General features: G+C 49.7%; 1 protein-coding gene across 1 annotated transcript; it reads left to right on the forward strand.

Annotated features, from left to right (window-relative positions):
* Positions 1–7791: 7791 nt before the first annotated feature.
* Positions 7792–15449, forward strand: LOC119947229 (2-acylglycerol O-acyltransferase 2-like). The gene is made up of 6 exons (XM_038768834.1): positions 7792–7948; positions 9385–9563; positions 12347–12551; positions 13904–14078; positions 14176–14354; positions 15137–15449. Exons 1-6 carry the CDS (start codon positions 7852–7854, stop codon positions 15289–15291), a joined length of 990 nt encoding a protein of 329 aa, XP_038624762.1. The 5' UTR covers positions 7792–7851; the 3' UTR covers positions 15292–15449.
* Positions 15450–15544: the final 95 nt, after the last annotated feature.

Consider the following 15544-nt stretch of genomic DNA (forward strand, 5'->3'; position numbering starts at 1 on the left):
CTTTTTTTTAACGGCATTTGTTAAGTACTAACTAGGTGCCAGGCACTGTACTAAGCGCTGGGGTAGATGCGAGCTAATCAGGTTGGACCCAATCCACGTCCCACATGGGGGTCACAGTCTTAATCCTCCTTTTTCAGCTGAGGCCCAGAGAAACAAAGTGACCTGCCCAAGGTTACACAGCACACAAATGATGGAGCGGGAATTAGAACCCAAGTCCTTCTGATTCCCAGGCCTGGGAGCTTTCCACTAGGCCACACTGCTTCTTGTCATCCCAGCCCCCTCTCTCCAGCCCCTATTTCAAGCTCCGGGGAGGGTCATCTTTCTGAAAAGTCATCTGCAGGTGCCTCTTTTACTGCTGTGTGACCTTAGGCAAGTCACTTCACTTCTCTGGGCCTCAGTTCCCTCATCTGTAAAATGGGGATTACGACTGTGAGCCCCACGTGGGACAACTTGATCACCTTGTATCTCCTCCCAGCGCTTAGAACAGTGCTCTGCACATAGTAAGCGCTTAACAAATGCCATCATCATCATCATCATCCTGAAAAGTTTTCTCATTCCTTCCACATCAATTAATGATAGCTGGCAGACTTTAAAATGAACTATAACTAGGGGAAATAGAGACTAAGAATATGTACATAAGTGCTGAGGAGCTGGGGGGATCAAAATGCTTAAGGGGCTATAATAATAATGGTACTTGTTAAATGCCAATAATGGTAATAATGGTACTTTATTAATGGTATGTGCTTTAGGGGGTTATAATAATAATAATGGTACTTGTTAAGCGCTTAGTATGTGCCAAGCACTGTTCTAAGCACTAGGGTAAGTACATAGGCAAGTGCCCACCATCCCACTCAGTAATTGCTTTGGATGTGATGTGTGACTTTGTGCAAGTAGCCCGCTGTTGGGTAGGGGCCGTCTCTATATGTTGCCAACTTGTACTTCCCAAGCGCTTAGTACAGTGCTGTGCACACAGTAAGCGCTCAATAAATACTATTGAATGAATGAATGTTACTTAACTTCTCTGTGCCTCAGTTCCCTCATCTGTAAAACGGGGATTAAAACTGTGAGCCCCCCCGTAGGGCAACCTGATCACCTTGTAACCTCCCCAGTGCTTAGAACAGTGCTTTGCTCATAGTGAGCGCTTAATAAATGCCATTATCACCATCATCATGTGGTTCAAGGGCTGGAATCACCCTTGTCGAGTGCTTACTAGTCATTCAATCGTATTTATTGAGCGTTTACTGTGTGCAGAGCACCGTGTTAAGTGCTTGGGAAAGTACAATGCAGCAATAAAGAGTGACAAGCCCTGCCCACAACGAGCTCACGATGTGCTGGGCACAGTGCAACAATCAATGGCATTCGCTGAGCACTTAAGTGTGAAAGCACTGTACTAAGCACTAGGGCGAGTACAATACAACAGAGTTGATGGACCTGTTCCCTGCCCGTAAGGAGCTTACAGTCCGGAGGTCTGGATAGGAAGGCAGGCAGGAGAACACAAGGGCTTACAAGAAACCAGAATAAGTTCTTGTGGGAAGGGAATTAGAGAGGATGTCAGGGTACTTGAGAAGCAGGATTAGCAGACACTTTCCCTGCACACAACGAGTTTAGGGGGGGAGACACACCTTAACAGGAATATTCCTGTTCTTCCCATTCCCTGAGCCCACTGTTGGGTAGGGACTGTCTCTATATGTTGCCAATTTGTACTTCCCAAGCGCTTAGTACAATGCTCTGCACACAGTAAGCGCTCAATAAATACGATTGATGATGTAAACCCGTTGTGGGCAGGGATCGTCTCTCTTCACTGCTGTAATGTACTTTCCAAGAGCTTAGTACAGTGCTCTGCACACAGTAAACGCTCAATAAACACGGTTGAATGAATAGAAAGCACTTAAATATCATTGATCCTCCAGCCCTTGAACCACGTCCAAACCAATTACTCTCTGCACACAGTAAGCGCTCAATAAATACGACTGAATGAATGAATGAAAGGAATAAATGCAGAGAAGCAGCGTGGCTCAATGGAAAGAGCCCGGGCTTTGGAGTCAGAGGTCGTGAAGATCCCCATTTTATGTGTATATATATATATATATATATATATATATAATGTAAAGATCCCCATTTTATATATATATATATAAAGCACTGTGCTAAGCACTTGGGAGAGCGCTTGGCACCTAGTAAGTGCTTAACAAATACCATCCCGCTGTTGGGTAGGTGCCGTCTCTATATGTTGCCAACTTGTACTTCCCAAGCGCTTAGTAAAGTGCTCTGCACCCACTAAGTACTCAATAAATGCGATTGAATGAATGAAATACCGTCATTATTAATACACTAGAACAATAAGCAGACACATTCCCTGCCCACAATGAGTTTACAGCAGGGGAGACAGATATCAATATAAATAAATAGAGGGATATAATAATAATAATGATGGCATTTGTTAAGTGCTTACTATGTGCAAAGCACTGTTCTAAGTGCTGGGGGGGATACAAGGTGATCAAGTTGTCCCACGTGAGGCTCATAGTCTTAATCCCCATTTTACAGATGAGGTAACTGAGTCTCAGAGAAGTGAAGTGACTTGCCCAAGGTCACACAGCAGACATGTGGCGGAGCCGGGATTCGAACCCACGACCTCTGACTCCAAAGCCTGGGCTCTTTCCACTGAGTCAAGTCTTTTGGGGCTGAGAGGGGGGAAGAACAAAGGGAGCGAGTCACGGCAACCAGAAGGGAGTGGAAGGAAAGCAAAGGTGGGGCTTAGTCTGGGAAGGCCTCTTGGAGGAGATGCACCCTTTATAAAGGCTTTGAAGTGAGGGAGAGTAATTGTCTGTCGGATTTGAGGAAGGAGGGCGTTTATTTATTATTATTAATAATAATAATAATAGCATTTATTAAGCACTTACTATGTGCAAAGCACTTTCCTAAGCACTGGGGAGGTTACAAGGTGATCAGGTTGTCCCACGGGGGGCTCACAGTCTTAATCCCCATTTTCCAGATGAGGTAACGGAGGCACAGAGAAGTGAAGTGACTTGCCCAAAGTCACACGGCTGACAATTGGCGGAGCTGGGATTTGAACCCATGACCTCAGAGTTCTTTCCACTGAGCCACGCTGCTTGTCACCCTGCTTAATACCATGGCAGCGTGGCCTTGTGGTTAAAGCAGGGGCCTGGAGGTCGGAAGGACCTGGGTTCTAATCCTAGCTCTGCCACTTGTGTCCTGTGGCTCAGTGGAAAGAGCATGGGCTTTGGAGTCAGAGGTCATGGGTTCAAATCCCGGCTCCGCCACTTGTCAGCTGGGTGACTTTGGGCAAGTCACTTAATAATAATAATGATGGCATTTATAAAGTGCTTACGATGTGCAAAGCACTGGGGAGGTTACAAGGAGATCGGGTTGCCCCACAGGGGGCTCACAGTCTTAATCCCCATTTTCCAGATGAGGCACAGAGAAGTTAGGTGATTGGCCCAAAGTCACACAGCTGGCAATTGGCAGAGCTGCAATTTGAACCCATGACTTCTGACTCCAAAGCCCGGCCTCTTTCCACTGAGCCACGCTCATGTCCCTCATCTGTACAATGGGGGTGAAGACTGTGAGCCCCATGTGGGACAACCGGATCATCTTGTAACCTCCCCAGCGCTTAGAACAGTGCTTTGCACATAGTAAGCGCTTAATAAATGCCATTTAAATAAATAAATAAATGCTGTGGGGTGGAGCAAATGTCAAGTGGCCAAAGGTCACAGATCTGAGTGGAGGAGGAAAGTGTTGGATGGTCAAAAAAAACACCCCCACCCCCCATCCCCGAGTTGGTAAACTGATAAACTGAGACCCGCCCCACTTGGTTGTTTTCCCTGCCTCCTAGGTGGGATCTAGGCCCGGCTCCACCGCTTTTCTGCTTTGTGACCTTGGGCAAGTCGATTCCACTGCTGGGTAGGGACTGTCTCTATATGTTGCCAACTTGTACTTCCCAAGCGCTTAGTACAGTGCTCTGCACACAGTAAGCACTCAATAAATACGATTGATGATGATGATGATTCACTCCTCTGTGCCTCAGGTGCCTGATCTGTTGAATGGGGATTGAGACTGCGAGCCCCACGTGGGGCAGGGACTATGTCCAACTCAAGTTGCTTGTATCCATTCCAGCACTTAGTACAGTGCCTGGAATGTAGTAAGCACTTAAATAGGCTCTATCAATGAATCAATCATATTATTGATCGCTTATGAGTGCAGAGCACTGTACTAAGCGCTTGGGAGAGCACAGCACACCAATATAGCATATGGTTTGTCCGAGACTAGACACAAAGCTATGTACGGGGGTGGGGAGGGGGATACATCACCCCCCCCTTCAGGATCCATTCAATTAATCGTATCTATTGAGCACTTACTGCGAGTAGAGCACTGTACTAAGTGCTAGCATGGCATAATTCATTCATTCGTTCATTCATTCAATCGTATTTATTGAGCGCCTTCTGCGTGCACAGCACTGTACTAAGTGCTTGGGAAGTACAAGTTGGTAACATATAGAAACGGTCCCTACCCAATAGCAGGCTCACAGTCTAGAAGGGGGGGACGGACAACAAAACAACACATATTAATAAAATAATAATAATAATTATTAAATTTATTATATTTATTTATATTAACAAAATAAAATAAATAGAATAGTAAATATGTACAAGTAAAATAAATAGAGTAATAAATATATACAGATGCTGTGGAGAGGGGAAGGAGGTCGTGGCTCAGTGGAAAGAGCCCAGGCTTTGGAGTCAGAGGTCATGGGTTCGAATCCCGGCTCCACCACTTGTCAGCTGTGTGACTTTGGGCAAGTCACTTCACTTCTCTGGGCCTCAGTTCCCTCATCTGGAAAATGGGGATTAAGTCTGTGAGCCCCACGTGAGACAACTTGATTACCTTGTATCTACCCCAGCGCTTAGAACAGTGCTTTGCACATAGTAAGCGCTTAACAAATGCCATCATTATTATTATTATTATTAAGGAGGTAGGGCGGGGGGGTGGGAGGGGGAGGAGGGGGAGAGGAAGGAGGGGGCTCAGTGTGGGAAGGCCTCCTGGAGGAGGTGAGCTCTCCGTAGGGCTTTGAAGGGAGGAAGAGAGCTAGCTGAGGGATGTGCTGAGGGAGGGCATTCCGGGCCAGGGGGAGGACTAACAATGATGGTGTTTGTTAAGCACCTACTATGTGGAGAAGCAGCGTGGCTCAGTGGAAAAAGCCCGGGCTTTGGAGTCAGAGGTCATGGGTTCAAATTCCAGCTCCACCAACTGTCCGCTGTGTGACTTTGGGCAAATCACTTAACTTCTCTGGGCCTCACTTACCTCATCTGTCAAATGGGGATTAAAGCTGTGAGCCCCCGGTGGGACAACCTGATCACCTTGCAACTTCCCCAGCGCTTAGAACAGTGCCTGGCACATAGTAAGCGCTTAACAAATACCGTCATTAGTATTATTATTATGTGCCAAGCACTGTTCTAAGCACTGGAGTAGATACAAGGTTCTCAGGTTGTCTCAGGTGGGGCTTCCAGTCTTAATCCCCATTTTACAGATGTGGTTCAGAGAAGTGACTTGCCCAAAGTCACACAGGTGACAAGTGGCGGAGGTGGGATTAGAACCCACGACCTCTGACTCCTAAACCCATGCTCCTTCCACTAAGCCCACTGTTGGGTAGGGACCGTCTCTATATGTTGCCAACTTGTACTTCCCAAGCGCTTAGTACAGTGCTCTGCACATAGTAAGCGCTCAATAAATGATTGAATGAATAAACCACGCTGCTTCCCCAGAACAGGGGCCTAGGAAGTCAGAAGGTCATGGGTTCTAATCCCAGCTCTGCCAAATATCTGCTCTGGACCTCGGGCAAGTCACTTCTCTGGGCCTCGGTTCCCTCATCTGTGAAATGGGGATTAAGAGTGTGAGCCCCATGGGGGACAGGGACTGGGTCCAACAGAATTAACTTGTATCTACCCCAGGATTTACAACAGTGCCTGGCGCATAATAATGGGGATTGAGACTTTGAGCCCCATTTGGGACAGGGGTTGTGCCCAACCCAATTTGCTTGTATCCACCCAAGCACTTAGTACAGTGCCTGGCACACAGTAAGCGCTTAACAAATACCACAGCGTGGCTCAGTGGAAAGAGCCCGGGCTTTGGAGTCAGAGGTCATGGGTTCTAATCCCTGCTCCTCCACATGTCTGCTGGGTGACCTTGGGCAAGTCACTTCACTTCTCTGAGCCTCAGTTCCCTCATCTGGAAAATGCGGATTAAGGCTGTGAGCCCCCCGTGGGACAACCTGATCACCTTGTAACCTCCCCAGTGCTTAGGGCAGTGCTTTGCATATAGTAAGCACTTAATAAATGCTATCATTATTCTTATTATTAGGCACATAGGAAGCGCTTAACAAATGCCATTGTCATTATTCTTCTTATTAGGCACATAGTAAGCGCTTAACAAATGCCATCGTCATTATTCTTCTTATTAGGCACATAGTAAGCGATTAACAAATGCCATCGTCATTATTCTTCTTATTAGGCGCATAGTAAGTGCTTAACAAATGCCATCGTCATTATTCTTATCATTAGGCACATAGTAAGCGCTAGAGAAGCAGCGTGGCTCAGTAGAAAGAGCCCGGGCTTTGGAGTCAGAGGTCATGGGTTCAAATCCCGCCTCCTCCAATTGTCAGCTGTGTGACCTTGGGCAAGTCACTTAACGTCTCTGGGCCCGTTACCTCAACTGTAAAATGGGGATGAAGACTGTGAACCCCCTGTGGGACAACCTGATCACCTTGTAACCTCCCCAGCGCTTAGAACAGTGCTTTGCCCATAGTAAGCGCTTAATAAATGCCATCATTATTAATCACTCAGTCAATCGTATTTATCGAGCGCAGGGCTCAATATTTATTGAGCGCAGTGCTCTGTGTGCAGAGCACTGTACTAAGCGCTTGGGAAGTCCAAGTTGGCAACATATAGAGACAATCCCTACCCAACAGTGGGCTCACGGTCTAGAAGGGGGAGACAGAGAACAAGACCAAACATACTAACAAAATAAAATAAATAAATAGAATAGCTATTAACAAATGCCATCATCATTATTCTTCTTATTAGGCACATAGTAAGCGCTTAACAAACGCCATCATCATTATTCTTATCATTAGGCACATAGTAAGCACTAGAGAAGCAGCGTGGCTCAGTGGAAAGAGCCCGGGCTTTGGAGTCAGAGGTCATGGGTTCAAATCCCGCCTCCTCCAATTGTCAGCTGTGTGACCTTGGGCCAGTCACTTAACTTCTCTGGGCCTGTTACCTCAACTGTAAAACGGGGATCATCATCATCAATCGTATTTAGTGAGCGCTTACTATGTGCAGAGCACTGTACTAAGCGCTTGGGAAGTACAAATTGGCAACATACAGAGACAATCCCTACCCAACAGTGGGCTCACAGTCTAAAAGGGGGAGACAGAGAACAAGACCAAACATACTAACCAAGTAAAATAAATAAATAGAATAGCTATTAACAAATGCCATCATCATTCTTCTTCTTATTAGGCACATAGTAAGCGCTTAACAAATGCCACCATCGTTACTCTTCTTAGTAGGCACGTAGTAAGCGCTTAACAACTGCCATCATCATCGTTATTATTATTATAATCGTCACCATAATAAGGACTATTCTTAGCACAGGCTCCAGACTCACCGACTCTTCGGAGAGACGCCCCCGTGGGCCCAGATGGAAGCCCCCCGGGGCCATGGCCCGCCCTCCCCTCGCCCACGTGACCCTCGGCCCCTCCCTCCGGATTAACCGTTCCCTGGGGAGGGGGGAGATAAGAGCCCCTGTTGGGGAGGGGTCTCCCAAGTAGCCAGCATGCTGAGGCCTGGAGGCTGCCCTCTGGGCCCAGCGCTTCGCCGACGGCTCCAGGCCGCGGCCGTCCTCCAGTGGGTCTTCTCCTTCGTGGGGCTCGGTGAGTCGCCCCTCCCCGTGCCCCCCTCCCCCCAAAGCCCGGACCCTCGAAGCCCCCTTTCCCCCTCCCTGCGAGGGGGGTCATTCATTCAGTCGGCTTTATTGAACGCTTACTGCCTGCACTGTACTTGGGAAGGACAAGGCGCGTCCCCCTCTCCATCCCCCCCATCTCCATCAATCAATCAATCGTATATTTTGAGCGCTTACTGTGTGCAGAGCACTGGACTAAGCGCTTGGGAAGTCCAATCAATCAATCGTATATTTTGAGCGCTTACTGTGTGCAGAGCACTGGACTAAGCGCTTGGGAAGTCCAAGTTGGCAACATAGACAGCCCCTACCCAACAGTGGGCTCACAGTCTAAAAGGGGGAGACAGAGAACAAAACCAAACATGCTAACAAAATAAAATCCCTTCCCCACAGTACCTGTATATATGTATATGTGTTTGTACATATTTATTACTCTATTTATTTATTTTACTTGTACATATCTATTCTATTCTATTTATTTTGTTAATATGTTTGGTTTTGTTCTCTGTCTCCCCCTTTTAGACTGTGAGCCCGCCGTTGGGTAGGGACCGTCTCTCCGTGTTGCCAACTTGGACTTCCCAAGCGCTTAGTAAAGTGCTCTGCACACAGTAAGCGCTCAATAAATACGATTGATTGATTGATTTTACTTGTACATATCTATTCTATTTATTTTGTTAGTATGTTTGGTTTTGTTCTCTGTCCCCCCGTTTTAGACTGTGGGCCCACTGTTGGGTAGGGACCGTCTATGTTGCCAACTTGTACTTCCCAAGCGCTTAGCACAGTGCTCCGCACACAGTAAGCCCTCAATAAATACGATTGATTGATTCTACTTGTACATATCTATTCTATTTATTTTGTTAGTATGTTTAGTTTTGTTCTCTGTCTCCCCCTTTTAGACTGTGAGCCCACTGTTGGGTAGGGACCGTCTATGTTGCCAACTTTTACTTCCCAAGCGCTTAGTCCAGGGCTCTGCACACAGTAAGCGCTCAATAAATACGATTGATTGATTCTACTTGTACATATCTATTCTATTTTGTTAATATGTTTGGCTTTGTTCTCTGCCTCCCCCTTTTAGACTGTGGGCCCACTGTTGGGTAGGGACTGTCTATGTCGCCAACTTGGTTAGTACAGTGCTCCGCACACAGTAAGCGCTCAATAAATGCGATTGATTGGGGCCGGGGGGCGTCTCGGAAAGAGTTGGTGAATCCGGAGCCTGTGCTAAGAATAGCCGTCGTTATGGTGACGATAATAATAATGATGATGATGATGGCAGTTGTTGATTGACAGGTTGGCAACCTAGACGGGCCCTGGGTCAAAGGTGGCGCCTCCCCTGTCCCCCGGGGTGGGGGGGGGGTTTCGGGCGAGTTGGGGAGGGGGCTGCCTATGTTGAGGCCGCCCCCCGCCCCTCAGGCCCGCTGTGCCTGGCCCTGTGGGCCCTGATGCTGGTCAGCAGGGCCTGGCTGGTGGCCCTGGCCTACGTCGCCTGGCTGTCCTGGGACCGGGAGACCCCCCGCACCGGAGGGCGCCGCGCCGCCTGGGTCCGCAACTGGCCCGTCTGGACTCACTTCCGAGACTATTTCCCCATCTCCGTGAGTGCCCCCCACCCGGGGAGAAAACCGGTTCCCCGGGCACCCCCACATTCATCATCATCATCAATCGTATTTACTGAGCGCTTGCTATGTGCACTGAGCGCTTGGGAAGCACAAATTGGCAACATATAGAGCCGGTCCCTACCCAACAGTGGGCTCACAGTCTAAAAGGGGGGAGACGTATCATCATAATTATTATAATAATAATGATGGCATTTATAATAATAATAATGGCATTTATAATGATATCAATCAATCGTATTTATTGATCGCTTGCTATGTGCAGAGCACTGTACTAAGCGCTTGGGAAGTACAAATTGGCAACACATAGAGACAGTCCCTACCCAACAGTGGGCTCACAGGCTAAAAGGGGGAGGCAGAGAACAGAGAACAGAACCAAACGTACCAACAAAATAAAATAAATAGGATAGAAATGTACAAGTAAGATAAATAAATAAATAAATAGAGTGATAAATATGTACAACCATATATACATATATACAGGGTATATATGGGTATACTTGTACTTCCCAAGCGCTTATATATATCAGGGTATATATGCTGTATATATCATATATACATATATGATAATGTCATTCATAATAATAATGGCATTTATAATAATAATAATAATGGCATTTATAATAATAACAATGGCCTTTATAACGATAATAATAATGATGGCATTTATAATGATAATAATGATAATGGCATTTGTAATAATAATAATGGCATTTATAATAATAATAATGGCATTTATAATAATAACAATAATGACGGCATCTATCAAGCGCTCACCATGTGCAAAGCGCCGCTCCAAGCGCTGGGGAGTCCACAAGGCGATCAGGCTGGCCCCCGGGGTGGCCCCCCCCACAATCCCAATCCCCATTTTCCAGATGAGGGAACCGAGGGCGGGAAAGTGTTTTGGCGGCCCTCAACTAGGAGGGGGCAAGGTGGGGGGCTTCCAAGGGGACGCAGGGAGCAGCATCGTTGCCCAGTGGGGAGGGCACGGGCGGCCTCCCTTCCCATCATTTAATAATAATAATAATGGCCTTTGTTAATAATAATAATAGTGATAGCATTTACTAAGCGCTTACTATGTGCAAAGCACTGTTCTAAGCGCTGGGGATGATCAGGTTGTCCCACGGTGGGGGGCTCACAGTCTTCATCCCCATTTTCTAGATGAGAGAACTGAGTTCCAGAGAAGTGAAGTGACTTGCCCAAAGTCACCCAGCTGACAAGTGGGATTTGAACCCATGACCTCCGACTCCAAAGCCCGGGCTCTTTCCACTCAGCCACGCTGCTTAAGCGCGTGCTATGTGCAAAGCACTGTTCTGAGCGCTGGGGGAGATGCAAGGTGATCAGGTTGTCCCACAGTCTTAATCCCCGTTTCACAGATGAGGTCACTGAGGCACAGAGAGGTTAAGTGACTTGTCCAAGGTCACACAGCTGACAGTTTGTCGCCCCCTTCTAGACTGCGAGCCCGTTGTTGGGTAGGGACTGTCTCTAGATGTTGCCGACTTGGACTTCCCAAGCACTCTGCAACACAGTAAGCGCTCACTAAATACGATTGAATGAATGAATGAATGCTGCGAGACCTCGGGCGAGTCACTTCACTTCTCCAGGCCTCGCTTCCCTCGACTGGAAAGCGGGGCCTGGCCATAACGGTGGTATTCATTTGTTCAATCGTATTTATTGAGCGCTCACTGTGCACAGAGCACCGGACTAAGCGCTTGGGAAGGACAAGTTGGCAACATATAGAGGAGGCCCCTACCCAAAAACGGGCTCACAGTCTAGAAGACGGGCTCACAGTCTAGCGCTTAGTCCAGTGCTCTGCACGCAGTAAGCGCTCAATAAATACGATTGAATGAATGAATGGTATTTGTTAAGCCTTTACTATGGGTCAGGGGCTGTTCATTCATTCATTCAATCGTATTTATTGAGCGCTTACTGTGTGCAGAGCACTGTACTAAGCGCTTCAGAAGTACAAGTTTGAGACGGTCCCTACCCTACAACAGGCTGTGCTAAGCGCTGGGATTAAGAGTGCGAGCCCCACGTGGGACAGGGACTGCATCCGACCCGATTTGCTTGTATCCACCCTGATGCTTAGAATAATAATAATAATAGTGCTTTTACTATGTGCAAAGCACTGTTCTAAGTGCCGGGGGGGATACAAGGTGATCAGGTTGTCCCACTTGGGGCTCACGGTCTTAATCCCCATTTTACAGATGAGGTAACTGAGGCACAGAGAAGTTAAGCGTCTTGCCCAAGGTCACACAGCTGACAAGCGGCAGAACCGGGATTCACTCATTCATTCAATCGTATTTATTGAGCGCTTACTGTGTGCAGGGCACTGTACTAAGCGCTTGGGAAGTACAAGTCGGCAACACACAGACGGTCCCTACCCCAACAGCGGGCGGGATGTGGTGTGGAGGGAGGGAAGAAAGAGGAGCAGCGTGGCTCAGTGGAAAGAGCCCAGGCTTGGGAGTCAGAGGTCATGGGTTCAAATCCCAGCTCCGCCAATTGTCAGCTGTGTGACTTTGGGCAAGTCACTTCACTTCTCTGGGCCTCAGTGACCTCATCTGTAAAATGGGGATCAATCAATCATATTTATGACCTCCTGACTCCAAAGCCCGCGCTCTTTCCACCGAGCCACGCTGTAGGACAGTGCCTGGCGTCGAGTGAGCGCTTCACAGGTACCGAAAGGGAGAAGCGGGGAGAGGAGGGGACTGGGACCAAGAGGATGGTGAGAAAAGGCTAACTATTTCGGCCCTGGCCCTCAGCTGGTGAAGACGGCTGAGCTCTGTCCGTCCCGAAACTACCTGTTTGCCTTCCACCCTCACGGCGTCCTGGTGGCCGGGGCGTTCACCAATTTCTGCACGGAGGCCACCGGTTTCTCGCGGCTCTTCCCCGGCCTGCGGCCTCACTTGCTCATGCTGCCCTGCTGGTTCCACATCCCGCTCTTCCGGGACTACATCATGACCGCTGGTGAGATTTCTCCCCTGACCCCCCTCTAATAATCATCATCAATCGTATTTATTGAGCGCTTACTACGTGCAGAGCACTGTACTAAGTGCTTGGGAAGTACAAATTGGCAACATATAGAGACAGTCCCTACCCAACAGTGGGCTCACAGTCTAAAAGTCTAATAATAGACAGTCTAATAATAATAATGATGGCATCTGTTAAGCGCTAACTATGTGCAAAGCACTGTTCTGAGCGCTGGGGAGGTTACAAGGTGATCAGGTTGTCCCACGGGGGGCTCACAGTCTTAATCCCCGTTTGACAGATGAGGTAACTGAGGCCCAGAGAAGTGAAGTGACTTGCCCAGAGTCACACAGCTGACAGTTGGAGGGGCCGGAATTTGAACCCATGACCTCTGACTCCAAAGCCCGGGCTCTTTCCACTGAGCCACGCTGCTTCTCTACACCGTCAGCTTGTTGTGGGCAGGAAAACCCATCAACTAAGTTCTACTGGACTCTCCCAAGTGCTTAGTCCAGTGCTTTGAACACAGCAGATGCTCAATAAATAACAGTGATGGCATTTGTCCGTCTCCCCCTTCTAGACTGTGAGCCTGTTGTTGGGTAGGGACCGTCTCTATATGTTGCCGACTTGTACTCCCCAAGCGCTCTGCACACGGTTAGCGCTCAATAAATGAGATTGAATGAATTTGTTAAGCACTTACTATGTGTGAAGCACTGTTCTAAGCGCTGGGGGGGATACAAGGTGATCAGGTTGTCCCACGTGGGGCTCACAGTCTTCATCCCCATTTTACAGATGAGGTCACTGAGGCCCAGAGAAGTGAAGTGACTTGCCCAAAGTCATACAGCTGACAAGTGGCGGAGCCGGGATTAGAACCCATGACCTCTGGCTCCCAAACTCGGGCTCTTTCCACCGAGCCACACTGCTACCCTGGATTAGCCCTTCCCTGTAGATGCAAAAACCAGAGGGAGCCCTCCCCCCCGGGGAGGGGTCCCCCACTCATTCAGTTGCATTTATTGAGCGCTCACTGTGTGCAGCAATCAATCAATCAATCATATTTATTGAGCGCTTACTGTGTGCAGAGCACTGTACTAAGCGCTTGGGAAGTACAAGTTGGCAACATATAGAGACAGTCCCTACCCAACAGTGGGCTCACAGTCTAGAAGAACTTACCAAGCACTTACTAAGTCCTTGGGAGAGTCCAATACAACAATAAAACCAGACACATTTCCTGCCCACAAGGAGCGTCCAGTCTAGAGGGCACTCCCTGCAAAGGCCGGGCTTTCTCTCCCTGCCCCCAGGGGGGTTACCCTCCCCCCCCTCCCCAAGTTGCCATGTGTGTCTCTCCCTCTTCCCAGGTCTGGTCTCCTCCGACAAGGCCAGCGCCGCTCACGTGCTGGGCCAGGCCGGGGGCGGGCAGGTGGCGGTGATCGCGGTGGGCGGCTCCGCCGAGGCACTGGAGGCCAGACCCTCGGCCCTGACCCTGCGTCTCCGCGACCGGATGGGATTCGTCAAGCTGGCCCTGGAATACGGGTGCGGGACCAGGGAAGGGTGAGGGCGGGCGGGGGGCGGCGGACGAAGGAGGTGTGAGTTGGGGTCATCGTCGTGTCCCCCCCCCCCCCCCGCGCAGGGCTTCCCTGGTCCCCGTCTTCTCCTTCGGCGAGAACGACCTGTACGACCAAGCCCCCAATCCGCGGGGCTCGGGCCTGCGCCGCGTCCAGGACTGGCTCCTCCGTCGGCTGGGCCTCGCCTTCGCTCTGTTCCACGCCCACGGCCTCCTGCCCTTCCGGACCCCGGTGACCACAGTCGGTGAGCGCCGCCCCCGATCTGCCAACAACACTGATAATAATGAGGGTATCTGTTAAGCGCTTACTATGTGCCAAGCACCATTCTAAGCAGAGTAAGCCGTTCGGCCCACGTCTTCATCCCCATTTTACAGATGAGGTAACTGAGGCACAGAGAAGTTAAGTGGCTTGCCCACACAGCAGCCAAGTGGGGGAGGCGGGATTAGATCTAAGGTCCTCCCAAGCCCAGGCTTCTGCCACTAAGCCAGGCTACTTCCCTGCCCCTTCCTCCTTCCCCGTCCCCAGCCTGGTTTCTCTTCCAAGGCCTCAGGGCTCAGGCTTCTGCTCTCCACCTTTTTTTTTTTAATGGCATTTATTAAGCACTACTATGCGCAGAGCACTGTTCTAAGCACTGGGGAAGTTACAAGGTGATCAGGTTGTCCCACAGGGGGCTCACAGTCTTAATCCCCATTTTACAGATGAGGTAACTGAGGCACAGAGAAGTGAAGTGACTTGCCCAGAGTCACACAGCTGACAATTGGTGGAGCCAGGATATGAACCCATGACCTGACTCCAAAGCCCGGGCTCTTTACCACAAAGCCACGCTGCTTCTCTAAAGTCCACGCCTTCTGTTGTGGACTTTGGTGACCTTTCCCCCGGCCCTGGACTCTGGCCGGACACGTGGGCCGGGGGACAGCGGAGGGTTGCCGGTCAGTCCGTCGGAGTGGGGGCTGGGTCCTTTCCCTCCTTGCTCCGGTCTCTTCCCCCCCCCATCCTTTATCCTACGTTGTGTCTTCCGTGCCGTAGTGGGTGCCCCCCTCCCCGTGCCCCAGACAACGCACCCCAGCCGGGCTCAGGTGGCCAGCCTCCACCAGACCTACGTGGCCGCGCTCATCCGTCTGTTCGAGGAGCACAAAGGCCGCTACGGGATCCCCCCGGACCGACACCTGGTCATCGACTAGATGTCCCCCGGCCCCATGCCTCATCACGGACTGGTTCCACCCCCCGGTCTGCCACCTGGTCATCCACGGGTTCCCCCGTCCCAGACCGACACCTGGTCATCGACTGGACGCCCCCCGGCCCAATACCTGGTCGCCGACTGGTCGCCTCCCCAATCTGCCATCTGGTCATCGACTGGATCCCTCTCCCAGACCGACACCTGGTCATCGACTAGACGCCCCCCGGCCCAATACCTGGTCACCGACTGGTCGCCTC

Source organism: Tachyglossus aculeatus, chromosome Y4 (genome assembly GCF_015852505.1).
Source record: "Tachyglossus aculeatus isolate mTacAcu1 chromosome Y4, mTacAcu1.pri, whole genome shotgun sequence".
In the NCBI taxonomy this organism is placed as follows: domain Eukaryota; kingdom Metazoa; phylum Chordata; class Mammalia; order Monotremata; family Tachyglossidae; genus Tachyglossus; species Tachyglossus aculeatus.

What these genes read in the sequence shown, in the direction of transcription:
- LOC119947229 (XM_038768834.1), top strand. Translation starts at nt 7,852, where the DNA reads ATGCTGAGGCCTGGAGGCTGCCCTCTGGGCCCAGCGCTTCGCCGACGG. An exon ending in GAGACTATTTCCCCATCTCC is followed by an intron (nt 9,564 to 12,346) that starts GTGAGTGCCCCC and finishes CCTGGCCCTCAG; the next exon opens with CTGGTGAAGACGGCTGAGCT. An exon ending in AAGCTGGCCCTGGAATACGG is followed by an intron (nt 14,079 to 14,175) that starts GTGCGGGACCAG and finishes CCCCCCGCGCAG; the next exon opens with GGCTTCCCTGGTCCCCGTCT.